The sequence below is a fragment of the Ictidomys tridecemlineatus genome, chromosome 15, assembly GCF_052094955.1.
Source record: "Ictidomys tridecemlineatus isolate mIctTri1 chromosome 15, mIctTri1.hap1, whole genome shotgun sequence".
In the NCBI taxonomy this organism is placed as follows: Eukaryota; Metazoa; Chordata; class Mammalia; order Rodentia; family Sciuridae; genus Ictidomys; species Ictidomys tridecemlineatus.
In genome coordinates this window covers 7556500-7582644 of record NC_135491.1, presented here as the reverse complement: position 1 = coordinate 7582644, position 26145 = coordinate 7556500, and the positions used below count along the sequence as shown (strand labels likewise).

The 26145-nt window shown below is 52.6% G+C and overlaps 2 protein-coding genes across 3 annotated transcripts in view; one reads left to right on the top strand and one right to left on the bottom strand.

Moving 5' to 3' along the window:
* The window catches only part of Odad1 (outer dynein arm docking complex subunit 1), a 30479-nt gene extending 7283 nt beyond the window's left edge, over nucleotides 1–23196 (bottom strand). The window contains 10 exon segments of the mRNA XM_021734141.3: nucleotides 458–540; nucleotides 1254–1388; nucleotides 1517–1686; nucleotides 4095–4162; nucleotides 6465–6578; nucleotides 6858–6980; nucleotides 16756–16945; nucleotides 17090–17189; nucleotides 18352–18444; nucleotides 18564–23196. Of these exon segments, the coding sequence (XP_021589816.2) occupies nucleotides 458–540; nucleotides 1254–1388; nucleotides 1517–1686; nucleotides 4095–4162; nucleotides 6465–6578; nucleotides 6858–6980; nucleotides 16756–16945; nucleotides 17090–17189; nucleotides 18352–18421 (1053 nt within the window). The 5' untranslated portion in view covers nucleotides 18422–18444; nucleotides 18564–23196.
* Emp3 (epithelial membrane protein 3 (MAM blood group)) lies at nucleotides 22392–25816 on the top strand. Of its 2 annotated transcripts, none has more exons than XM_013363536.4 (5): nucleotides 22392–22483; nucleotides 23366–23458; nucleotides 23692–23794; nucleotides 24639–24779; nucleotides 25584–25816. In XM_013363536.4, the coding sequence occupies exons 2-5, from the start codon at nucleotides 23381–23383 to the stop codon at nucleotides 25751–25753; spliced, it is 492 nt and encodes a 163-aa protein (XP_013218990.1). In that variant the 5' UTR covers nucleotides 22392–22483; nucleotides 23366–23380; the 3' UTR covers nucleotides 25754–25816. The 2 variants fall into 2 exon arrangements, with proteins under 2 accessions (XP_013218990.1, XP_013218991.1); XM_013363537.4 differs by having other exon boundaries at nucleotides 22393–22483; nucleotides 23191–23458.
* The last annotated feature ends 329 nt before the right edge of the window (nucleotides 25817–26145 follow it).

Below are 26145 nucleotides of genomic sequence, written 5' to 3'. Positions count from 1 at the left end.
AGGGAGGAGGAGGAGGGAGGAGGAGGGGGAGGAGGATGGGGAGGAAGGGGAGGAGGATGGGGAGGGAGGAGGAGGAGGGAGGAGGAGGAGGGAGGAGGAGGGGGAGGAGGAGGGGGAGGAGGGAGGGGGAGGGGAGGGGAGGAGGGGGGATGGGGGAGGAGGAGGAGAATGGGGGGAGGAGGGGGGGGGAAGGAGGAGGGGGGAGGAGGGGGGAGGAGGAGGGGGAGGAGGGGGAGAAGGATGGGGAGGAGGAGGAGGAGGGAGGGGGAGGAGGGGGAGGAGGGGGAGGAAGAGGAGGCGGGAGGAGGAGGAGGGGGAGGAGGGGAGGAAGAGGAGGCGGGAGGAGGAGGAGGAGGAGGAGGAGGGAGGAGGAGGAGGATGGGGAGGAGGGGGAGGAAGAGGAGGGAGGAGAATGGGGGAGGAGGGGGAGGGGAGAAGGCGCGGAGAGCTCACCCACCTCTTTGATCTCTTCTAGAAGGTGCTGCAGTTCCCAGTTCTGCTCATTGATGAAGTTAAACTCGGCGAAGTTGCGTTCCTCAACTGGGGGAAATTAAGGTGGGGTACAGAGAGAGAGAGACAGAAAAACAGAGATCACAGAAGAGCAGAGAAAGAAATATTCAGAAAGACCACACAGAAAAATAAAATAAAATTGAAAACAAGACCACACACAGACAAAAGTAGAGACCAGTAGAAAGAAAAGGTATCAGCAGAGTGACACAAAAATCCAGAGTTAATCAGAGTGAAAGAGTCCGCGACAGAGAGAAAGTCTTAAGGAGGCACAGAGCAGGAGAGATGCAGGGGCTCAGAGAAAGGCGAGGTGTGAGAAAAGAGGGAGACAAATCCGAGAAACAGCAGCAGGGACGGGAGAGAAATGAGGGACACGGAGTGGACAGACAGACTCCATAGGCGGCCCAGGCGCGCGGCAGGGGAGGTGGGGAGACAAGGCAGATGCAAGAGGGCTACGGAAACCGAACCCCGAGGGAAGGGTACAGACCCCCAGGCCGGTGGGAAACACTGCAGGCTCGGGGGGGTGGGGGGTGGTGGAGAACAACAGGATGGGGACAGCAAAGGGGGACAGAGACAGGCCATAGTCCCAGCAAATGGACAGAGGCCGCGCGTCCCAGGCCTGGTTCCTTGTTCCTGCGCCGGTGAAAGTCCCCAGGCCCAGAGAGGCCTAGCGCTGACCCAGGAAGGTCCACGCGGGATGTGGGGGTGCTGGGCCAAGAGCCCCCTCCCTCTGCCCCGCCACTCACTGTCCAGGTACTTCTGAACCAACAGATCCGGGTTGCTCTCGCCCGTCAGCTGGGACAGTTTACTCAGGGTGTCCTCATAGCGCATCACCAGCTTATCCTGGGAGCTCTTTCGGAGTCCTTCCGCCGCCTCCCCAGCTGAAGGAGCCACAGCTGCCAGGTGGCACCAGGGGCTCGGGGCCCAGGGCACCCGCTTCCACCGACACCCGGAGCCCGCCCTGGAGTGGCAACCAGGCCTCCCGGGTGGGCGTCACCCCGCTGCTCACGCTTCTCCGCGGTGAGATCCCCGCGGTCGTTGTTCTTGAGCTTGAGGAAACGGTGCAGCTGGTCCAAGTGTGATATCTGCCGCTGCAGGATCTGCACCTCTGTGTCGTTCTGGGCCACCTCCTTCTCTGTCCGCTCCCGAAGCACGCCCATTTTGGTCTTTGCCTCCTCCCTGTGGGGGGAGATCAGCAAGGACCAGGAGGTCAGGATGGGGTAGAGGTCTGGGGTCCTGGTATAAGCACTGTCAGCTGGGGGTCGTAGGGATGGGGGGAAGTTAGCTGGGGGCACTGGGATGGGGCCAGGTCAGCCTGGGACGGAGCAGTCACCCTGTAATCATAAAGAGCACAGAGCTTTCTAGGCTCCCCGGAGCCAGATCAAGATAGGGCTATGGGGCAGCCAGGACCTTGTGAGGACTGACAGCATGGCCCACTGACAGGCACTGCCACTGTACACAGGGTATCTGGGAGGCCAAATGCCCCCGTGACCCTGGAACAAGAACAAAGGTGGTGATGAGGGCCAGTGGGAGATTATACCAGGATGCCCAAACGTGGGCCCAGGTGATAAGGTGACTGTACCAGAGCTGTGAGGTTGTGTTGTTGGAAATTTAGAGGCTTGTACAGCTCAGGGCCTGGTAAAGCCAGGGAGGAGGTGTCACCCCATTAGGATATCAGGGACTCCCTAGAAGCCTCTCTCATGCACATCCCCTGCCTTGCTCAGCTCTGAACGCAGCTTTTCTGCTTTTGGCCTGGTGTGACCAACTGTAAGTTCACCACACCTAGCCTACTGCAAGGTCACAGGGTCAGGGGGTAGGACATAACCAGGGCCAGTTCCTGAGGCTCTCTGCCCACTGCCATTCTAGTTCCCACCTCCAGACCCTGGCCAGTCTTGGTTCCTCCACCCAGATCCCAGCTTCTTGCTGAAATTCGATTCCTTCAAGGCTAGTTATGGCCAGGCCTCATGGGTGGGCAGCCTCCCGACAACCTGGTCCCCAGTGGCAGCTCCAGCCTCGCAGTCAGGACTTGCAGATCTTTCTGTTCCTGGGACTCCATGGAGCCCAGGGACAGGGGAAAGAAACCCAGCTTCCGGGCAGCTAGGACCTTCAGGGGTCTGCCTTACAACAGTAGCTCGGGGAAGCAGAAACCATCATGACAATCGTGTCACAGTGAAGGAAACAGGCTCAGAGAGGGACAAGGACCTGCCCAGGTCATCCAGCAAGGAAGCACTGGAGACACAAACTGGTATGACAGAAAGTGTGGGCGATGACACCTGCCCCTGCTGAAACTGCCCTCTGCGGCGCCCAGGCAGGTGCCCACTTCAGGAGGCTGGAGGAGAGTGGCACAGGCTTGTTTCTGGCAATGCTTGGATGGACCATAAGGATGGGCAGAAAGTATGAAACACGACAATCAGATTCCCTCCCTCAGAATGTGAATTAGGAAATGCTAAGAATGAGAGAACAGGAAGCCAAAGCTAGAAGGGTGTACAGCGAGAAAGACCTGGGCCATGGCAGAGCCAAGCCATGAAGAAGCCCAGCTGCGAGGGAACAGAAGCCACCAACTAGGTACGGTCAGGCCCTGAAGGGTCAGGGCAGGACAAAGCTGAGAAACCACAGAGGCTGAGCCTCAGAAGCTTCACCCTGAGGGAAAAGCCCAACACGAAAGGTCCCAGGCTGCCGATTCCACCTATATGAAATGGCAGAACAGGCCAGGCCCAGAGACGGAGGGAGCCTGGAGGGCACCAGGGGCAGGAGAGTGAGCAGGAGTTTCTTTTGGGGTGACCGAATGTGTTGGAGAGGAGAAGTGGGTACAACATTGGGGCATTCTAGATGCCGTGGGCTGCACACTTGGAGATGGTGAATCTTGTTATGTGCATTACAAAGAAAGGAAGAGGAAGGGAAGAAATCACAGAAACCATGAGGCACACCTGGTCTTCAAGGGACCCGGTGGTGTCAGGCGCCTCCAAGAAGCAGAAGTCAGGGAGTGGACAGCAGACGCAGAGGAGAAGGTAAGATGCCAAGCAGGGAGCGGGAGAGGTACCCGGGGAGCTGGGAGAGGTGGCAGGGGAGCTGGGAGAGGTGGCAGGGGAGCAGGAGAGGTGCCCGGGGAGCGGGAAGAGGTACCCGGGGAGCGGGAGAGGTGCCCGGGGAGCGGGAGAGGTGCAGCCGGGGAGCGGGAGAAGTGCAGGGAGCGGGAGAGGTGCAGCCTGGAGCCCCGCACAGGAAAGAAGCCAGCATCCAGCTTCCAGGGCTCCACTGGGAAGCAACCTGGGAGAACCGCGTCCCTTTCAGCCAGCACTGACGAGCCTCGCTGCTGGGTGCCTCCGCGAGTCCCAGGCCCCCAGCTACGTGCGTCACCTGAACTCTCTCTCCATCTGGGAGCTGGAAGCATTAACCGACAGGGTGACCTGAACCCTCATTCTAACCACGTGCCGAGAGGCGAGAGGCGGAGAGGCGGAGAGGCAAAGAGACACGTCACTGGGGAGCTGGCTCGGTCGCTTCTAGAGTCTAGAGCCCTCCCGCCCTCGCCCTGTGAGTCTAAGCCGCACCTGCCCCGCCCCGCCCCAGCCGCGAGCCCGGGGCCCCACCTGACGGTGTAGGCGGAGGTGGAGGAGAAGATGAGCGAGCTGACCATGTGCCGCAGGTGGTGGATCTCCTGCAGAGAGGAGCAGGAAATGAGCGCTGCACTGCCCCGCCAGCAGAGAAATGCCCAAGCTGCGACCGGAGCCTCCTCGGGAGCAGTTGCCTGTGAAAGGGCCCTAAAGAAATATGGGACAGGGCTGGGCGGGGACCAGGTAGAAGAGATGGGAAGGCAACGATGTTTCCTTGGGACACCTTTTAGAAGAGGGCGCTCTGCCACCGAGCCACACCCCAGCCTTTATTTATTTATTTATTTTTAATTTTGAGACAGGGTCTCACTAAGTTGCTTAGAGCCTCACTAAGTTTCTGAGGCTAGCTTTGAACTTGTGATCCTCCTGCCTCGGCCTCCTAAATGGAATATTTTTGATTTGGGAGAATTGTTAATGTTTTACTTATTCATAAAAGAAATCAACAGAGAGAAAAGGAAACCAACCCCGAATATAAACAGAAGTCATGAACCTCACTGTATCACACATGAAGAACATGATCACAGGCTGGGGATATGGCTCAGTTGGTAGAGTGGCTTTCCTTGCATGCACAAGGCCCTGGGTTCAAACCCCAACACCACTAATAATAATGATAATAATACAGAAGACCAAAAATAGAACTACCCCAAAAAACTTCTAAACGCCTAGGAGAAAACAAACTAGAAGCCAACCTTGACCCCTACTCGTTATATTGGGGTGGGGAGTAGCACAGATGAAGCAATTCTGAAACTCTTTTGAGTATACACACGATTGAGCTGACAAGTAAAAACTAATAAGATTGTTGCTTTTGGGAGCCAGGATTGCCACGGTGGAGAAGCGAGATGAAGGGGGCACGTCCAGTCAAACACCAGTGATGCTGGATTGGAATTCAAGGTGTTAACAGAAATTCCTGGCTGTCTCCAGAGGAAGGGCTTCAAAGTCGTGAGGATCCATAGCAGTGAAGGCTCGGTGTCTGATTCCTGGATTCTCAATACCTGCTCCCCACTAGGAAAGAACAGGACTCCTAGGAGGATGGTGAACTCCAAGGTTAGGGCAGAAGAAGTACAAGGTCACTTTTACTGTCTGGCCAGAAAGTGCTTAAAAAAAAAAAAGTGGTGGGGCTTGCCCCAAGGTCACAGAGCCAACTTGAAAGGGCACTGAGTCCCCAAATCTGGGAGTATCCGAGCATCAAAATCAATGATGAGACCATGGGCTATCACCACTAGAAAGACAAAGTCAGAATGCTCACTGATGACCAACACTCAGGGGAGAAGGGGCCTTTCCTGAGAACAGTAAAAGACACGGAGAAGTAGAAAGCTCCTCTGCAGCCGCGGCCCTCAGGATGCAGGCAAATCAGGAAGGGGGCTGACCAGGCCAGTGAGCAAACACGGGAGGCAGGAGGTTTCAAAGATGAAGAATCTCCCTGAGACCCTTGTGATATACCCATTACAAAGAGAAGCCCACCTGGGGGAACCCAAGGGTCAAAGGCAGCCTCACTAGTCAGGGGCCAACAGGGAGCAGAGGCCTCCTGCTGGACCACACAGCTCAGGACCTGGCGCAGGGCACTGAGCAGCCTCAGAATTAGAACATGAAGAAAGGCCAGAAGAGCTCCTAGAGAGGGACATGCACAACACGGCTGGCCTGGATGCTTCCAGAATGCCAAGGTCGTGGAGACAGGAGAGCAAAGGCAGCATCCCAAAGGAACCAAGAATGGAGCCAGGACAATCAAATGCGACCTGGGATCCTGGACCGGAGCCTGGAGCCGGAAAATCAAATTAGCTACAAAGGACGGCACGGGGCAGTCTTGCAACGTGGACCCGTTAGGATTCGAGCAATGTCAAAGTTCCTAGCTTGGATAACTGCACCCTGTTTGTTTATAAAAATGGCTGTTCTTAGGAAATGTACAGAAGTACTGAGGAGCACAATGCCTGCGACATACTGTGTAACTGAAGGACATCCGTGACACTAAACCCCTCCCAGAGGACAGTGAGCGCCGAGCAGGGGCCGGCCCATCATCCTGGTGAAGGAGTGCTTTGTACGATTCTTGCATCTTTTCTGAAGGATCAGAGTTATTTCAAAGTAAAAGTGAACAGAGTAGGGGACGAAGGGGACGAAGGTGGGCAGATTCTTCAAAGGACTCTGCAGTGTCACTGACTGACCTGCAGGTGCCAGGTCCCCATCCCTGGGACTACAGCAAACCTGTGGCTCTGAGCAATTCCAAGCGAGGCTGGAGCACTGGTGCGGGCAGGGAAGGAGCGAGGGGCCGGCAGGACCAGGCCAGGGCTGCCCGCCTCACTGACCTTCTTATCGGTACCACGCGCTAACCGACTGCCACTGGAGCTCCGCACTGACCTTCTTCATCTTGCGGTCCACGTTCAGATGGCGGCGCCTTTCAATGCGCAGCAGGTCCAGTTCCTCCCGCAGGGCCGCATTCCGTACCAGCTGGATGTCAAAGTGACAGGTGACCTGGGGTGGGGGGAGCAGTAGTCTCTGAGGCCTGGCCTGCCTCCGTCCTCCAGACCCAGCCAAGGAGGGGGCACAGAAACCAGCCTGTCCCCTCTGGGGACCCTGAGAGTGGACTGCCCCACTTGCAGGGCTCTTCGGTCACCCTGACTTGGGATCCTCCGACCCCCTGGGGTCCTTTCTCCTGATACTGCTCCCTTCGCCATTTCGGAACCCCACTCCTATGTGCAGTGTTTCCCCACCCCAGAGTCGGGGTCTGGGGAGCAGAGACACCGCCCTCACCCTGTTCAACTGGTCTTCCAGGATCTTGATCCTTCGCTGGACCTTGGCCTTCTCTTTCTGGATGAAGCCGGGAGCCCTGGCGCTCTTGCCCTGGGTGAAGATGCGGGTCTCCCACTCATCGATCTGGAAGACAGGATGGTGTCTGTCCGTTGCCCGGGAGACCTTGAATGGCCAGGCAGACGGCCGACATCCACTGTCCCTCCCACCTCCCACATCCCTAACCCTCCTGTGGTTCTGGGGCTCCATATCCAACCATGACCCACCCCCTGCCAGCCCCATGGCCCAGCTCTGGACGACGGCTGGGGCTGGCCTGGGGGGGCGCCGTGGTGGGAGCTGAGCCAGCCGGCTCCTGCCCTGGCGTTGGGGGAGTGCACGAGACGAGACTGAAGGAAAGGATGGCTGCCACACAGAGGCCGGGAGAATGAGGCCAGAGTGAAGAGGAGCCCCAGAGGTGACAACGGGAGCCAGTGGGTCAGTTTGTGCCTAGAGCCAGCTCCCTCCCAGCTGCCTCCCTTCTGTGCTGCCTTTGCTTAGCTCACTGGGCTCCGAAGGAGGCCTCATTGGGGCAGATCTTTCTTTGTCTGAGTCTCTTCAGGGGAGGGTGACGCCTCTGTGCAGCCCACAGCAGTGACCTGCTTAACACTGTCTCCTGACCTGTGCTGTTACGGGTTGACTGTGTCAAAAACTCAACCCAAGTCCCCACCCCACCCCGTAGCTAAGGGTGTGACCTTATTTGGAGGCAGGAACTTTACAGAGATCAACAAGTTAAATCAAGGTCCTTAGGTGGGGGCCAATCCCACCTGCTGGTCTTTATGGAAAGGGGACATGTGAACATGGATGAGCACCCAGGAAGGGCATCGTATGAGGGCGATGCTGAGGGACGCATCCACAAGCCACCGAACCCACAGGTGCCAGTGGAGGGGAGAGGCGGGGACACTTGCCCTCACTGCCAGGGACCCAGCTCCGCCAGCACGTCGGGCCTGGACTTCTGGACTCCAGCGCATGAGACAACCCCTGTCTGCTGTAAGAGTCCCCACACAGGGGACAGGAAGCCCGCCACCACTAGCCACCTGGGCCTGCACGGGACACCTCAGAGCACGCAGCCGCCTCCTGACTCCCCCAGGGGTGTTCAGCTGCTTGAGGAAGACATCGACCAGACCCCAGCGCACCACGGGCCCAGGCAGTGCACAGGCTCGGCACCAGCTGGGGCCACTTTCCTTACAGGGACGTCACACCTGTGTGACCAGGGTCTCAACAGCTGGTGTGATAAAAATAAAACTAAAACCCCCAAGTTTTACCCCTGGGGGAAACTGAGCCAAGGGTATGGGTCACCTCTGCGTTAGTTCTTGCAGCTGCTGTGAATCCACAACTATCTCCAACTAAATTTTCTACTAAAAACTTCTTTAAATGTTCCATTAAAAAAAAAAAAGCAAGTCCATCTATAGGTGAACGGATTGAGAAACTGTGGTGTAGACACACAGGGGTTCTGCTCAGCTATGAAGGAGGGGGAGGTGGTGGCATTTGCTGGTGAGTGGATGGAAATGGAGACCATGGCGCCACGTGAAACAAGCCAGACCCAGAAACTCAAAGGTGAGACGCTTCCTCTCATATGTAGCAACTAGAGTACACCAAGGAAAGGAGGGAAGGCCCAAGACGTGAAGATGCAGGAAGGTCAGCGTGGAGGCAGCATGGAGGGGCAGGACAGGGGAGGAAACGAGGAACAAATTCTGAGAAACCAATGTCATGTGCATAAATAGATACCCCTCAGGGAACTTCACCCTGGGTAGAAGTGAAAAGAAACAACCAAAAACTAATAAGTAGACAAGCAAAAGGAAGTCTAGACGAGGGGTGGGGGGAGGACAGGAAGGAAGAGTGGGGGGATCGCGAACTGAAACCGAGTCCCACACAGGTATGATGTTGTCAGGATGGGCCCAACCACTCTGTGTGACTGTCATGGTCCAATAAGAAAAAAAGCAAGTAATGCACGCTACAGGAACAATAGAGTTCCACAAAATCACCTGGGAATGAAGGCAGCCATGCTCAATCTGGCTTCAAGAGTTGGAAAGACTGTTCAGGGCCTGTACACCATCCAGCTGGTAAGGATCCTGACTTTTTTGGGGGGGCAGGGGGCTGGGAATCGAGCCCAGATCCTTGCATGTGCCTTCCAGGCAAGTGCTCTACCACTGAGCCATATTCCCAGCCCAAGAATGAAATACAGATTTTTAAAATTTATGCATATTGTTCTTACAAATGGTTTACATAAAAAGGTTTCTAACCTGTCAGAACACAAACATTTATAAGATTATTTTAAACTAGTTAATAAATACAACTGTCAGCAGTGCACTATGGGATCACCTGAGACCACTTGGAGAGCTGAGTAGTATCTTTTCAGGAATTCTGTGAGCCAGTTGTTAAATGTTGGTCATATAAAACTGCCCCCCGTATTAGTGTTCTGCTGCTACAGACCATATTAGTCAACTTTCCGTTACTATAATGAAATGCCTGGGAAAATTAACTTAAGAAAAAAAGCTTTGTTTAGCTCACACTTCTAGAGATTCTGTTCCAAGATTCGGTGGTCCCATTGCTCTGGGCCTCTGGTGAGGACATTATATGACAATAACAAAGGGCACATGTTGGACCAAACCAGTCCATCTTGAGCCAGGAGGCAGAGCAAGAGACGGAGGCCAAGGTACCACAATCCCCTCAAGGGCACACCCCAGAGGAAGGGGATATGCAAAGGTGTCAGCATATTCATCACAGCCAAGATGGGAGGTTCACCTTGTGAAAATTAACAAATGCTACAAGTTAAGGTGCTTCCCAGCACACCTCTGGCCGGCAGGGATTTCTCTGGGGACTAAAAAAATTACTAAGAAATTAAGGGCTCCAGGAATCAACAGAGCTTAGGACCCACCAGCTCAGGAAATTCTCCCCAACGTTAGAAAAAAAACTCTTACAATTTTTAAAAATATTCATATGGTTTTTATACAGTGGGAGGTAGGAATTTTTTAACAGTTTTATTGAGGTGTAGCTGACATATAGTGTAACTGCCCACATCTGAGGTATACAAGCTGGATACAGTGGCCACACCTGTAATCCCAGTGGCTCGGGAGGCTGAGACTGTGCGATCCCGAGTTCAAAGCCAGCCTCAGCAAATTTGGGGGTGGGGGGCCTAAGAAACTGAGCTAGACCCTGCCTCAAGATTTTAAAAAGGGTGGGGGTGGGCTGGGAATGTATCTCAGTAGTAAAGAGCCCCCAAGTTCAATCCTCAGTACCAAATGGGGGGAAAAAAGATGTAAGGTGTACAACTGGATGAGTTTTGACATAATCAAGATAGTGACTATACCCACTACCCCCAGGCCTCCCCACCCTCTCACAGTTCTCCCCACGCTCTCCACGGCCCCTGCCCCCGGCTGTCACCCCTGTTTTCTGCACCATTTCCACTTATTTTAATGGAACCATATAGTGCATACTCTTTTAGAAGCACAGGGTCTGGCTTTTCCCCCTCAGGGTGACGGGTCTGAATTCCCCACCCTGTTGTGGGGTCCACAGTGCATTCTTTGCCCTGGTGAATGCGATTCCACTTTTTGCAGGTCCCACGATGTGTTTGTCCTTTCACCCCCTGATAGACGTTTAGGTTGTTTCCAAGATTCAGCTTGGGAGTTTACCAATCAAGTTGAGTCATTATCAATATTCACGTACAATTTCTTGGGCTTCCTTTTCTCTTGGGCAAATACCGAGGAGTGGAACCCCTGAATCTTATGATCTGCCAAACTCCCTTCCCATGGTCGCAGCCTGTGTGTCCTCAGAGCAGCGTGTGAGAGCCCCGGCCCCTCGAGGCATCACCCTGCTCACCACACTGCCCCAATCCTGAAGTCCCAAGTCCTCGATGCTGCAGATACTGCAACAAAATCCACACAGGAGCATTCAAATAGGTGGGAACTTCCCATGCTCCAGAGCTTAGGTATTAGAACACTAAAGTCCTCATGATGGTTATAGAATTATGTATCATATACTGTATTTTAGTTTTTATAGATGCTCCACTTCTGGGGCAATGGGTTCAGTGAAATTCATTTCCTTCCTAGTGTGTCACTTTTGTTCAAGGGCAGTGTGGCCTGTTTCTGAATTGTATGTAAGATGAAATAATGCTGCATGGATGTTTGATGTCTTACTTCCTTCATTCAGTTGTTATTTACATTCATCCATGTTACTGTCCCTAATCAAAATCCATTCGTTTTTCATGGTTGTATACTATTTCATTACACAAACATACCACATTTCTTTACTCATCTAAAGGCTGATGGACCCAGGCTGGCCAGTATGGGAATGCTCCTACCAACATTCTCTTATATGAGTCCTGGCTACAGGACTCAGATGTGGAATTTATGAGATTATGGGTGATTATGGGTGATGAGGAGGAAGGTCAACAACAGATCTAAACCCCTTTTCTGTGGGCGAATGACTGGTTGACTCTCTCCCAACACTGCTCCCACGGAGTCAGACTGGGCTAAGGCTAGCTGGGTCCCCAGGTAATGATGTTGAGTATAAAAAATGACACCCAGGGGGCTGGGGATGTGGCTCAGTGGCAGAGCACTTGCCTAGCATGTGTGAGGCACTGGGTTCGATTCTCAGCACCACATACAAATAAGTAAGATAAAAGTATCGTGTCCACCTACAACTTAACACCACCCAGCCGCCACACAGCATCACCAACTGCCATGCTCCTGCTGCCAGCTGAGAGGCCCTCACAGGACACACTGCCTCCCGTCTGTCCTCCACCCTCCGGGCAGCTAAGTTCCAAGGGCCACACTAGAACCTAGTGGCCCCATGATGTGAAGGCCAGGCTGAGCCCCCGCCCCTCGTGGTGATCAGGCCAAGAGGATGGCCTAGGTCAGAGTCCACCTTCAGATTTCATAGATACTGGGGGAGGGTTGTGGCAACTTACACCCCCGCTGACTAGCAAGTGTCCCCACTGCTCCTTTACCCCAAAATGATGCTTTTATTCAGACGCCAGTGTTTGAAGGCCTGGTGTGTTTCAGGATGCCTCACCGTGGTCTTCTCGAGCTTCCTCTGATTACTTATGATCCCCATGTTTACTGAGCATCCACGTTTCTTATTTTGTGATGTGTCAGCTTTGACTGTTTTTGCAACTGCACTGATTCTTAATGACATGAAGAAGTCCCTCACAGGTCCTTGGTGCTAGTCCTTGGTTAGCTGTGAGCTGCAGATAACCACTCCTACCCCCGGACTTCCTGGGCCTGCTCTTTATGGTTTCTCTGGATAAACAGAATTTACCCATTTTAATGTCATGGAATGAATCCATCTTTCCCTTTAGAAGTAGAGGTTTCTGTCACTTCTTTAAGAAATCTTTCCCACCCTCACACAATTATCTCTCTCTGATCATCTGAAATTAATTAGGAAAATGTGAGGTCAGGGTCTGATTTCATCTCATAATTTTTATGGATATTCAATTTTTCAGCACCATTACTGGAGTTCTGTTTCTCTGAAGTTATAGATCAAACGTTCACATACGCACAGCTCTCTTTCAGTGGCTCTTGGCCGCTGAGCCACATCCCCAGCCTTTTTAATTCTGATTTTGAGACAAGGTCTCATTAAATTGCTGTGGCTGTCCTTGAACTTGAGTCCTGCCTCAGCCTCCAGAGTCACTGGGATTACAGTGCGCCACTGGCTGGCTTCTTTCAGGGACCTCTATTTTGTCTCATTGATCCGTTGGATTAGCTAGTTACTAGAGCTTTACCATCAATTTTGATAACTGATGGGGCGAATCCTCCCACATTCCTCCTCTTCTTCTAAGTAAACCTTAGTTACCGTGTCCTTTGCACTGCCGTACAGACTTTGGAATCTGCTTGTCAATCACACCCGTAAAGAATAACAACGAGGCTGGGGGGTAACTGAGTGAGCTCCTGCTCAGCAGGCATGAGGCCTGGGTTTGACTGCAGCACTGCAGACCACTATCACCATCACCTTTTTGATTGGGATCATATTACATCTATAAATCAATTTGCAAGAACTGACATTTTACAACACACTCTTTCAATCCATGAATGTGGTATACCTCTACATTTATTAAATGTTTCTCTAATATCCTTCAATACAATTTCACAATTTAGTCCACAGAGGTCATGCACTTTTATTAGATGTCTTCCTAAGGACTTCTTTTGGCTATTATAAATGTCTTTTTTTTTTTTTTTTTTTGGTACTGGGGATTGAACTCAGGGGTGCTTCATCATTAAACCACATCTCCAGCCCTTTCTATTTTTTATTTTGAGACAGGGTCTCCCTAAGTTGGTGAGGGCCTCCCTAAATTGCTGAGGCTGACCTCAAACTTGTGATCCTCCTGCCTCAGCCTCCAGAGTCACTGGGATCGAAGGTGTGTACCACCGCATCTGGCCTTATTTTATTTTCTAATAGTTATTGCTGTTACAGGGAATTACAATTGCCTTTGCATATCAATGACTTTATATCCAGCCCATTGTTAAAAGACCTCATTAATTACAAGTTAGCCCTAGATTCTTGGGATCTTCTATGTACATAAATATGTCATCTATAAATAATGACAGCTTTATGTCTTTCTCCCCAATCTTTTTATCCATTTTCTTTTCCTTGCTTTTTTTTTTTTCTTCTTCTTTTCTTTCTTTCTTCCTCTATACTGGATAGGACCTCCCTAGCGTGCAATGTTAAACACAACTGGTGCCACCTGACAGCCTGGTATTGCTACTAATCTCAAAGGGATCCTCTTATTTTTCCATGTGTTACTGTCAAATATGATATCTACTGTAGATGTTTTCGATGTTTTTTCCCTAGTTTGCTTAAGAGTTTTATTGCATTTTTTTCCAGCACGGGGGATTGAACCCACTACCTCACAAATGCTGGGCAAATGCCCTGCAAGTACTGAGCCATGGCCACAGTCCTTGCTTAATATTTTTAACCTTCAATGTCTGTTGAATTTTATCACGGAATGTTTTGTCTGCATAATGTGGTAAATATAGAAAATGAGAGTAAGCATCACAAACAGTGTTGATGCTCACTGGGCGTGTGGCACACACCTATAATCCCAGAGGCTTGGGGGCTGAGACAGGAGGATCGTGAGTTCAAAGCCGGCCTAAGCAAAAGCAAGGCGCTAAGCAACTCAGTGAGACCCTGTCTCTTATAAAATACAAATAGGGCTGGGGATGGGCCTCAGTGGTGGAGTGCCCTGAGTCAATCCTCAGTACCTGCCCCCCTCAAGAAACAGTGTTGCTGAATTCACATGGAAAATTGAGCAGACACAAGTCTTATAAAAATGACAGTAATAGGGCTGGGGATATGGCTCAAGCAGTAGCGCACTCGCCTGGCACGTGTGCGGCCCGGGTTCGATCCTCAGCACCACATACAAAGTTGTTGTGTCCACGGAAAATTTAAATAAATAAATTCTCTCTCTCTCTCTCTCTCTCTCTCTCTCTCTCTCTCTCTCTCTCTCTCTCTCTTTAAAAAAAAAGTAACAGTAATAAATTAAAAACTTTTTCAATTGGCCCTTCAACACATAGTTTGAGAAATTCTGAGAATCTCCACTCGTAATAAATCTTACTGGAGAGGCTGGGGTTGTGGTACAATGGTAGAGCACTTGCCTGGCATGCGTGAGTCACTGAGTTCGATCCCCAGCATCACTTAAAAATAAAAACAAATAAAAAACAGGTATTGTGTCCATCTTAAAAAAAATCTAACTGGAGACTAATTTTACATTTTTTTTTGCCAGGAAAGCTCGTCTATTCGCTTGTTGATGATATTTTCACTGGTGTAGTAGTTTGACACTTTTCTCCTTTTTTTGTGTGTGTGTGTGTATGTGTGCGTGTGTGTTGCTGAGGACTGAACTCACTGTTTTCTGCCACTGTTTTTTTAGGGATCAGCTGTCTAGCTGAGCGTGGGTAAATGCCTGTAATCCCAGCAAGTCAGGAGGCTGAAGCAGGAGGATCACAAGGTCAAGCCCAGCCTCAGCAATATGGAAGACCCTAAGGAACTTAGCAAGATTCTTTCTCAAAACGAAGAACAAAAGGGGCTGGGGATGTGGGTTCATTCCCCAGTACCATAGAAAGAAGGAAGGAAGGAAGAAAGGAAGGAATCAGCTATAGGTCTAGCTATGGTTCCTCTGAAAAAGTTGTTTTCTGGCTACTTTCACATCCTTTCTTGACCTTGTGTGTGTACTGGCCAGTTCTCTACTGTGGGACCCTAACCCCTATCTGACCTGCAGTTCTCCATAATCAAGTTTCTTAGGGCAAAAGAATCCATGGGATCAAAATAAGCAGATCATCCTGCTTGGACCTGACTCTGCTGAGTTTCCATGGACGACTAAAGAAAGCAACTGAAGCAGACACACCCACTGAGCCCCTGAACTTCACGAAACAGCCACAAGCCTAAAGTGAAAACCAGAATTCAGCTTCCAAAAGGCAGTCAGTGGTATCAAGGGCTGTCCAAACAGACCAACTGAAATTCAAATGGAATCAAACCATGAACCATGTGATAGACACAGTCAGGATCACTGAAGGCATCCGTGTCCTAATTCCTGTAACCCGTGAATACGATGTTACCTTCAACAGCCAAAAGGACTTTGTGGATGTGATAAAGTTGAGGATCTGGACATGGGGAAATTAGCGTAGAAAAAATCACGTTGTTTGCAAGGACAAGTAGCTGATCTGGGTGGAGCAATTTGATCAGAGGATCCAAAAACATGAAAAGGGGAGGCATGAGAGTCAGAGAAAGAGAGTGGTTAAGAAAAGCAGGGCTGGGGTGATACAGCCCAGAAAAAGACTCAACCCACCACTGCCAGCTTTGAAGGAGGAGGAAGGGGTCACGAACCAAAGGATACAGTGGACTCCAGGAGATTTAAAAAGTATGGAAACAGATTAACCCTGAAGCCCGCAGAAAATGCAGCCCTGACAACACCCTGCTTTTAGACCAGTAAGACCCCTTCAGACTTCAGACGTCCAGGGCTGCCATGTTCTGTGGTCATTGTTACAGCAGCAATAAGAAACTAATACAGACCACCACACAGGAGCAACTTCCAAACTCCCATTTGTGAGTCAATGATGTGCAAGAAAACATTTGTTCTAGACAAACAGTGCTCTTTAATCAAAAGTAGGTGAGAGGGCTGGGGATGTGGCTCAAGTGGTAGCTCACTCGCCTGGCATGCGTGCGGCCCGAGTTCGATTCTCAGCACTACATGCAAACAAAGATGTTGTGTCTGCCGAGAACTAAAAAATAAATATTAAAAACTCTCTCTCTCTCTCTCTCACTCTCTCTCCTCTCTCACTCTCTCTTAAAAAAAAAAAAGTAGGTGAGAAATACCAGAATGAATCCCTTGTAGAATAAAGTAAATATTCCTTGGTGACACTTCCGTTTCAGATATGTATGTGTGTGTTTTTATCTGTATGCATCTGGGTGCGTACAAACTGTATCACAATGAGTCATGGTCTTAAAAACTTGAAAGGACACTAGCCTAGAAAAATCACATTGTTTGGGAGGACAAGTAGCAAGGACTTGGGGTGACAGATTAGAAATCTGACTAAATTCTACTATATTGCATCATCCTATTTTTGCAAATGAAAAAACTGGGGCCCCGAGAGGTGAAGACTTTCCATGGCCACACAGCCCTGATGTGGCAGAACTGGGATTCCCATGCAGGTCTGCTGGCTCAGGACAGCCTTCCCAGTGAACAGCACCAGCCCCTCCTCCCACCTTGAATATCTAGGATTGTGCAAAGCACCAAACCCCCTTATTCCCAATGACCAAAACCCCATCGGGTGGATGTTTTTGAAGGCCCCATTTTTCAGATGAGGAAGCTAAGGTTCAGGAGGTTTCAACTGTGCCCTGAGTAGGATCCACAAAGCCTGCCTTCGGCACCCACCTGCTTGTCCAGGGCCTTCATCTGCTCCTGCAGCTCCTCCACCTTGGCCTGAGCCCGCGCCTTGCACTTAAGCAGGTGGTCCATGTTCTCCAGCCGCTCATTGTCCCGCAGCCTCTTGACTTGGCTCTGGGCCACGCTGATCTGCATCTGGAGCTTGGCCCGCACCTGCTCCAGGCGCTGGATCTCCTCGCTGCCCAGGCAGTGAGGTGGAGGAGAGGCCAGCGAGGGGGCAAAGCTCAGTCTCTCTAAGGCAATCCCGAGCTCCAGTCCTCCCGGCTCAGACCAGCCCTTTTTATACCCTCTCCCCAGACCGGGGCCCAGGCTCTCAGCTCACAGTTGCTTGTTGATGCGCTGGTGGACTTCCTTGCTATAGGTCCGCCTTTCCCCTTCCATGACCTTGCACTGTCGCTGCAACTTGCTCAGCTCCCAATCCACTGAGGGTGGGACCAAGCAAGGGACTCAACATAGACCTGAGCCAGCAGCCCCCTTCTCCCCAGGACCTGGAATCGTGGTCTCTCTGGGGTCTCACAAACTGCAAATGAACTGCAGACCCAGCCGCCAACACTCTACTAGGACTACATCTCAGTTCCTGTACCCTCAGGCTTCCAGGTCCATTCATACTCCTGGTACCCAAGCTATACTCCTTTCCCCTGAACCCACTCCACCGGAAGTTTGGGCACTTATCTGTTTTCCCACTAGAGGGCGCTCCTAGAACACCTCTTGGACCTCTGGAACCTGAGGCACCCTACAAGGGACTTGGGAAAGCTCGGGCTCCATCCTCCCTTCCAGCAGGAACCACAGTAGCCCTCCGCCCCATTCTCCTGCCGCCTCACGCTGTCCGCTGGTCCCTTAGGCTCCGCTTCATCCCTTCCTGCTTGAATCATCATCGGTCTCCTTCACAACCTCCATTTACAGTCCTCAGGGTCTTTTAACACCCAGAGTAGACCCTGGCCCTCCCATGCTCAAGGGCCTCCCAAGTCACAGTGTGTACAGGACAAAGTCCCAGCTCCTCGGTCTGGCACTCGAGGTCCCATATGACCTGACTCTGCCCATCTCTCCAGTCTTTTCCACCACCTCCCCACCTCCCAAGACCCAATGCTTCTCCACCAGGAGCACTTCTGTCCCCACAGATATTTGACAATATCTGGAGACATTTTTTTATTGCTACAACTTGGCTGGGTATGCTACTGACATCTCATGAATAGAAGCCAGAGATGGCTTTTGGTATTCTATAATGCACAGGATATTCCTAACGACAAAGAACTCTCCTACTAGAGGTGTCAACAGTTTCAAGTGAAATTCTTCTCGGGGCACCCCGTTGTTCTCTCTGCAGAAACGCCCTTCCCTGCCTTCTCCCCTGAGCAATCCTTGGGAGATGTTCTGGGCCTCACTCAAATTTCTGCAGTTGCCAATCTTCCTGGCGCACCCCGCTGCTCGGGCCTGCCCACCCGCCAGCTGCCGGGTGCTACTTCCAGTCGCAAGCATGCCTGTTTTCCCACTAGAGGGCGCTCCTGGAGCTCGACCCGGGACCTGGAGCTCGGGGAAGCTAAGGACAGGAAAAGGATGAGTGGGAAAAAGAAAGAATGTATGAATTACTCATTCCCTCCAGGAAGGACTCGCTTCCATCCTCGGAGCGGTTGCTCTTTGCAGAGAGTTCCAAAGGCATCTTGGCCAAAGAAGGCGGGGCTCCTGTCGGAATTAACACCACATCCTTCAGAAAGCAGGCAGTCAAGTGCCGGGAAGTGGGGGGGGGGGCGAATTGCTAGGGACTGGGATTTGGAAGAGGAAGATACTAGAACCGCTCTGACCTTTCTCTGAGTCTCAGTTCCTCCCAGGGACCGTATGGGTATATCTCTCAGGCTGGGACCCCACACCACTCCTGACCTCCCCATCTCTCACATTCTTGGACTTGCGTGCCGGGGCTCACTAGCGCAAGGGGACAGGTCCCGTGAGCTCTCCGTATCTCCGAGGACAGAGCTGCATGGTCAAAGGAGGGGGAGCCCGGGTCGGCGGTGGGGTCAGGATATAAGGCCCCAGCCCTACCTGCTGGAGTGCCCGACCTGTGTCCTTAGTGCTCTAAGCTCACTGTTGTGATCACTGTTGTGATCTGGTTACTGGGGAGATAAGGGACCAATGAGGCCAGAGGACAGCGTCCTGGGAGGGACCAAGGTAGCGGGGTAGAATCTAGGTGGGGAGGAAGGGCGGAGGAGGAGCGGAGGAGGTGGTGAGTGAGCCACTTGTGGGGCTCCCCGGGGCTTAGACTGACGGCTTCAGGGCCTGCGAGGGCGGGGCTGGGAGAGTCAGGGAGGAGTGGGACTGAGAAGGTCCAGGGCTTCGGGGTGGGTGAGGGGAGGAGCACCGGCACTTGTCAAAGGCTGGGCTGTCAGGGACCACGGGGAAGACCACGGCCTGTAAAGGGCGGGGCGGGGCGGGGCGGGGCCTGTAGAGGGCGGGGCGGGGCGGGGCCCGGGCCTGCGGTGGGCGGGGACAGGGCGGTATTTAAGGGGCGGGGCGTTAAGGGTGTCCCGAGGAGCTCAGTACTTAAGGGGCGGAGCCGCGAGCCGCTGCCAAATGTCCTGCGAAAACGAGGGAGGGGCGGGCTACTCCGGAGGCGCTAGAACCCGGAGGGCCCTTGGGAGGTCAGGACGGTCCGTGTGGGGAGGGGACCTTGGGGTTGTGAGGGTCAGAGGAATGTCGCGGGCCTGTGAGCCGCGGACTGTATTTCCGGGAAGGAGAGGCAGTAGTTGAAAGATCCTAGAGAGAAACGTCTGGAAGGCTTTAGGGCTAGACTGAGGTCCTTTGGGGCCGGTCGGAGAAACACGCGCCTCAGGCTGATTAAGGCTACGTTATTTTGAGACTTCATTAGCAAGGAGGCGGTGCCAAAGCCGGGAATTGTGGCGGGGGCGAGCGCTCACCGCTGCCTTTGGTCCTCGCAGAAACTCGCTACGCATGCGCGGCCAACGGCTTCCAAAGAAGCCGCCAAAAGCCCTTGGCCACCTACCGCGTCTGCGCATTGGGAGGCGGAAGTGGGCGGGACCTCAGCGCTGCCGCCTTTGCATCCTCTGGCCACGCCCCTCTTGATCACACCCTCTTTCCGCAGGACCTGCCCCCTCCGCAGCCAGCTGCTGCCCACATGGGCCTCCCTCGGGCGGCCAGTGGGCGCCTCTCCTGCAGGCAGGGTGTGCCCGACGCCTGCGGTTTCCTGTGGGAGGAAACGGCTCGCGGACGCTCAGCTCAGCTCGTATCCTCAGAGGCACGGAAGGGGGAGATCCCGCCACGTCTCTCGCTTCCCAATTCTCGCCTTCCACAGAGGCCCACCTACCCTCACCCCAAAAACACCCTCCAGAGTACCTAAGTCCAGCTCTGATCCAACCCAGGGAACCTGACTTGGGGTGCGAGGGCTGTTTCTCAGGGCCCTTTTCAATTTACATCTGCCTCCTCCGTGAAGCCCCACTCCTCCCAAGACCTGGGGCGGGGCTGTACTCCCAGAGGAGCACAGGACACTCTCCTCCAACCCATAAGTTTTCCCTCAGTGACCTAGACTTTTAAACTTCCTTGAGAATTCGGTCCCAGTCTCCATCCTCAGGAATTTAAGTTTGGGATTCCTTATTTTCCTCCCCCAAAAGATTCTCAATTTTGGATTCCAGACTTTAGCCTTGGGACCCAATGGACCCAAAAGTTTGCTCTTTCACTGGGCGTGGTGGCGCACACCTATAATCCAGCGACTTGGAGACTGAGGCAGAAAGATCACAAGTTCAAAGCCAGCTCAGCAACTCAGCAAGGCTCTAAGCAACTGCCTCAAAAAAAAAAAAAATTAAAAGGGGCTGGGATGTAGCTCAGTGGTTAAGCGCCCATAAAAATAAAACAATTTACTCTGTCGCTGGACCCTGAATTTTTCAGGGTCTGCCTGAATCCACTCAGGACCCAGGGCCTGATGTAAGTAGCAGGACATACAGTAACAGTGCTCACTGTGTGCCCAGCATTTCTCTAAGACCTATACTTCTTTGAGGTATTTACTATCATCCCTATTTACAGGTGAAGAAACTGAGGCATGGAGGGGTTATAGTAACTGCTCAGAATCACACAATGAGTAAAGCAGCTTGGATTTGGATCCAGCCACTCTGGCTCTAAAGTCTGTGTTATAATGGTTCCCCAGCTTCTGGGTCTTCAGATACCCACCCAAGCACTGAATTGTAAGACTCTCATCTCCTCAGGGAGCCCAAATCAACACACCCAGCTCTGGCCCCATCTGATACCAGACATGTTAGCATCCATTCCCCAACTTTCAATTCATTAGGACCCTGACACTTGGTCCCCTTCAAAGAGATCCAGGTCCACAGTAGCAATCACCCACACACACCCTAATTCAGTATCCGAACAGTAGACAATAATAATAGTTAACATTAAGTCCCTGGTGCCAGAGTTCTGTTAAAGCCCTCTAGTGGCTTCCCACTGCACTTAGAATAAAATACAAACTCCTCCCTTGGTCTTCAAGGGTACCCTTTGATTCCCTTCCCACCATTCCCTCTGGCTCCCTTTGCTCCAGCCACACTGGCCCTTCTGTCTGTTGCCCAAACAACTGGAGCTTGTTCTTAAAGCCTTTGTACTTCCACTTCTGCCTAGCACTCAAATGATTTCTGTCTTTGGGTCTCAGAGTAAATGTCACCTCCTCCAAGATGCCTTCCCTGATTACCTGTTTCAGAGAGCCTCCCCTCATCCAGTCATTATCTCCATTGCTCAATTTCCTTCAAAGCACTTATCACCATCAAATTTGTCTTCCTCACTGGTATGTTTCTTTTTATTGCCCATCTCCCTCTACTAGAAGACAAGCTCCACACTATTCATGTCTAATTTATTTATTATTGATTTCTGCTTCACAGGAAATGTTCAATAAACGTTTGGTGAAGGAAGAAGCGTCTCCAGTGTGTCAGTGTACTGGCATTACCTTATTCATTCAGAACTAGAAGAATTACTGTCATCAGTTTATTAGCTTGCTGTCGGCATGATGATTCCCACTACACAGATTAGGAAAGTGAGGCTCAGAGAAATGAAATAAGTGGCCAAGATTACCCAGTCGGGAAATGAGGACACTGGGATTCTTAACTCCCCCCCACCCCCTGCAGGGTTTAACAGGGGCTCCTCTGACCCTCACCACAGAGCCAAGCCCACCAGTCCCAGGCCCAATCCCAGTCATAGGAATCTGCCTCCTCCCAGGTCTCCTGCCCTCCCCTCATCCAGCCCCAAAGTCCATCAATGACACAGGACGACGGACCCCAGGACAAAACTCAAGAGTCCAGGAGGCCTGAGAATCGGACCCTCCCACCCTGATGTCTGCCCCAAGGGCCTTCACATCTCAGTCCTGGGAGGGAGCCCCAGAGGATGCCCGTCAAGGGGACACTGGGCAGGGGTTCCTCTCAGGGAATTCCCTCTCAGAGGTTCCTCCCACTGGCTGCAGACCTCAGCTGGGTGCGGTGAGGGTGGGTATAAAAGGGTCAGTATATATTGAGAGGAGCAGAGAAGAGAGAGAAAGAGGGTTAGGCAGGGAGACGGAGAGAGAGAGAGAGGTGGGGAGAAGGAGGGAACCCGACGGAGGAGAGAGCGAGGGAGGGAGGGAGGGAGGGAGGGAGGCGGGGGCCTCGAGAGGGTGGAAGGAGGGAGGAGAAGGGCGGGGCACGGAGGCCCGAGCGAGGGACTAGACTCCAACTCTTGACTTTTTCCGCGGCTCTCGGTAAGTTTCCAGTCCGTTATTCGAGCTGGGATTTCTTTATTTACTTGGGAGTGCAGCAGGTTGGGAAAGACACCCCCAGACTGCGAGAGACCCCCCACTCTCGCCTCCCCGTGGATACTCTTGTAATTTAAGAAGGGGTCTCAGCAATTGGGGTAGAGACTCAGGAAGGGGTGGGGCCGGCATGGATTTGGGGGTCTGCTGGGGAGAGTCCCCGACAGGAAAGCATCCTGCAGTTTCTCCCCAGGGCTGTCCACTCTCCCCGAGGGCCCGAGATCAAGGGGTGCGTGCGGACACCTCAGTCTGCGGAACCTCCAGGCCCCCATTTCTGGACACTCCAGTGTGCTGGGAGGCTGTTCCTTCCTCTCCAGCCTCACGCTCCCGGCCCTTCCCATCCATCTTCCCCCGAAGGTGTCTGGCAGGCACCAGTCTGGCAGCAGGGTGGGGTGAGGACCTCGTGGACATAGCCAGGGGCTGGGGTTTCCCTGGTGCTTGGAGGCAGAGGGGTGGATGAGTCACCAGATGAGTCACCCGGTCCCCCTCCTCCCCACCCCAGGAGGGGAGTGGTGTGAGTCAAGGATGCCTGTCTCCTAGCTCCTGATAGATGGAGGAGTGGGGGTCAACTTGAATTTTCATAAGCTGACCCATATGTCCCCAGGGACAGGGATCTGAGGAGACAGGGGCCACACTGCTAGTCTTACTCATTCCAGCACCCAGGACCTGACGCTGGCATTCTCCAGCCCCTGGGAAACGCAGGAGACCAGGGCTCAACTGCCTCCTCCCTGAGGAGTCCAGACCCCAGCCCTTCTCCCTCAGGATTGGGGTGTCTCATCCGCCTGGGTACCAGCCTCTTAAGCTTCCATCTCCTGACTACCCACTCCCCAGGCTTCCACCACAGCCATGTCGCTCCTCCTGCTGGTTGTCTCTGCCCTTCACATCCTCATTCTCATCCTACTTTTTGTGGCCACTTTGGACAAGGTAAGCCTTCTTGGAGGCGGGGCCTCCCGTTCTCCTGCAGGCAAGCCACGCCCCTTCTCTAAAACCACTCGGGCGCTGCCCGCTTTTTCTAGTCTCCACGCCCTCTCCTACTCTACCCGTGCCCTCCCCACCCACCCCACACACACACCTTGCTCTTTTCCCAATCCTTCCTAGGGTCCTCCCGACCCCGCCCATCCTCCCCTCCTAACTCCGCCCTTTCTCCGTCCCTTTAGTCTTGGTGGACTCTCCCGGGAAAGGAGTCCCTGAATCTCTGGTATGACTGCACGTGGAACAACGGCACCAAAACATGGGCCTGCAGTAATGTTAGTGAGAATGGTAAGGATGGAGGGGTGGGGGCCCCAAGCCTCCTCCCCAGTCTCGGATAGAGGATTGAGAACCCCTAAAATCGGATTGGGCGGGACAGGGCCCTGCGGCTGAGTCGGTGGGGTTGAAGCGTGCCCACTGGTCTGGAAAGCGAAACGAGTTGCTCCTGTTCTAAAGAGGTTGGGCTAAAAGCCCCCTCCTTTTGATTCAGGAAGGGTGAACTCCACATGCTATAGGTTTAAGGAACGGGGAGACAACTCCCTTAATTCTGAGAAGATACTGTTTCCAAAGTTTTAAGGAGATGGAGATGGTGTCCTGAATGGAGCATGGGACCAATTTGTCCAGATTCCAAGAGGGTGGAACATTAAGTTTCTTGAAGGGTGGGGCCACGAGAACCTGAAAGCTTTACCCTTCTAAAAGTGAAAGAGGTGGGGCTGGGATGTGGCTCAATGGTGGAGGCTTGCTTTTCCCCCAAGATCAAAGCAAATGGTTTGCCCTCATTTCTATTCAGTGTTGTACTGGAGTTAGCTAAGGCAAGAAAATGAAATGAAAGGAATTAGTAAAAAGCATCTCACTGGGAATGTGGCTCAGTGGTAGAGCACTTGTGTAGTAAAAAGCATCTCTATTCCTAGCAGACATGTTTATTTGTGTAGAAAAATCCTTCTAAAATCTGCAAAGTGACCACTAGAATTGATAAGGAATTTAGTAAGGTCACAGGGCTCAAGGTCATGTAAGTATACTAAGTGTCTAAACTCATGGCTCTACATGGGAGAGGGGGTCAGAGGGGACAGGGCAAATGACTGGCAAACAGAAAGTGGGACCAGTGATTTCCACCTCTCTCTCCTCCTTCCTGCAGGTTGGCTGAAGGCGGTGCAGGTGCTCATGGTGCTTTCCCTCATCCTCTGCTGTCTGTCCTTCATCCTGTTCATGTTCCAGCTCTACACCATGCGGAGAGGAGGGCTCTTCTATGCCACTGGCCTGTGCCAACTTTGTACCAGTGAGCATCCCCCATTTTCCCTCCCTACTTGGGGCACTGAGGGGAAAGATGGAGAGTGTCAGGATGCCTGGGGCCCAGGGACACCTGGTGAAAGAACAATTTCCAACATTCCAAGAACCACCTGAAGTGTCTCAGTGAACTGCCTCTCTGCCCCCAGGGCTGATGGGAGTTGTAGTTCCCAGTGACAGCACTGGGTTTGCCCTGAGTCATGGGGGGTGCTGGTATGAGGGAATTTAGAGGTTCAAGGAGCCAGAGGATGGGTAAATAATTTGGGTCTTAGGGATGAGGTATAGCTAATGAATACCCCAAAGGGGAGCTGGAGATCACAATGGTAATTGCAAAATTTCAGCCAGCTGTTATTTCTGGTGTAACTACCCTGTGTCAGACATTTAAGGGAGTTTTATTTCCTTTTTTTTTTTTTTTTTTTTTTTTACTTAAGGTGCAAAGAGGTAAACTAATCATAGTCCCTGACTTTCAAAATATTATCTTCCTGAGTTCCTGCAAAGCCCTGCTCTTGTTTTTTTTTTAATTCACTGTTGCATGCTAGGGTTGTAAAACACACACACACTCAGAAAATTCCATGGATGGATGGATGGACAGGTGGACATGATCGTCCCATTCTATGGAGAAGCAAATAGGAGCCAGAAATTAAAATTAGTTGCCAAGGCCCCTCAGTAGCTCCATTGCCTGGCGCTGGCGGAGAGAGCCATGACCCCAGCAGCAGCAGCAGGCGGCGGTGTACCCACCCCCTGGCGGTCAGGAAGACTGCGGACACAACGTGACGCCCCTTCCCTTTTCCCGCAGGCGTGGCAGTGTTCACCGGGGCCCTGATCTACGCCATTCACGCGGAGGAGATCCTGGCAAAGCACCCGCGTGGAGGCAGCTTCGGCTACTGCTTCGCCCTGGCCTGGGTGGCCTTCCCCCTCGCCCTGGTCAGCGGCATCATCTACATCCACCTGCGAAAGCGGGAGTGACCGCCAGCCCCGGCCCCTCGCCTCGCCCGGAAGCCCCCAGCGTAATAAAAGTGTTTAACCGCGGCTTCTGCCATTGCCTCCTTCCTTCTTCCTGGCGCCTTCAGGGCCCCGGGTGCACACACCTGCCCTCCTGTACCAGGCGGACCCACCTCGGCCGCTCCACCCTCCGAATGCCAGTCTCCCAGCCCACAGCCCTTGCCTCCTGGGAACCAGCGCCCTTTTGCTCCCAGATTCAAGAGCCAGGTCCTCCCCTCTGGGTCCCAGAACCCGTAACGGGCACCCGAGTTTAGACCTTCAGGAACGTCCAGGAAGAACCAGCAATCTGAGTCCCCAGCAAATCCTGTCAGGAATCACAAGCCTGGAGCCACTGTCCTCTCTGCTGGCCCAAGCTT

Bases quoted from the DNA above. Each gene is read 5' to 3' on its own strand.
- Emp3 (XM_013363536.4), top strand. From the start codon at position 23,381: ATGTCGCTCCTCCTGCTGGTTGTCTCTGCCCTTCACATCCTCATTCTC. The intron at 23,459-23,691 runs GTAAGCCTTCTT...CCGTCCCTTTAG, and splicing joins TTGTGGCCACTTTGGACAAG to TCTTGGTGGACTCTCCCGGG. The intron at 23,795-24,638 runs GTAAGGATGGAG...TCCTTCCTGCAG, and splicing joins CAGTAATGTTAGTGAGAATG to GTTGGCTGAAGGCGGTGCAG.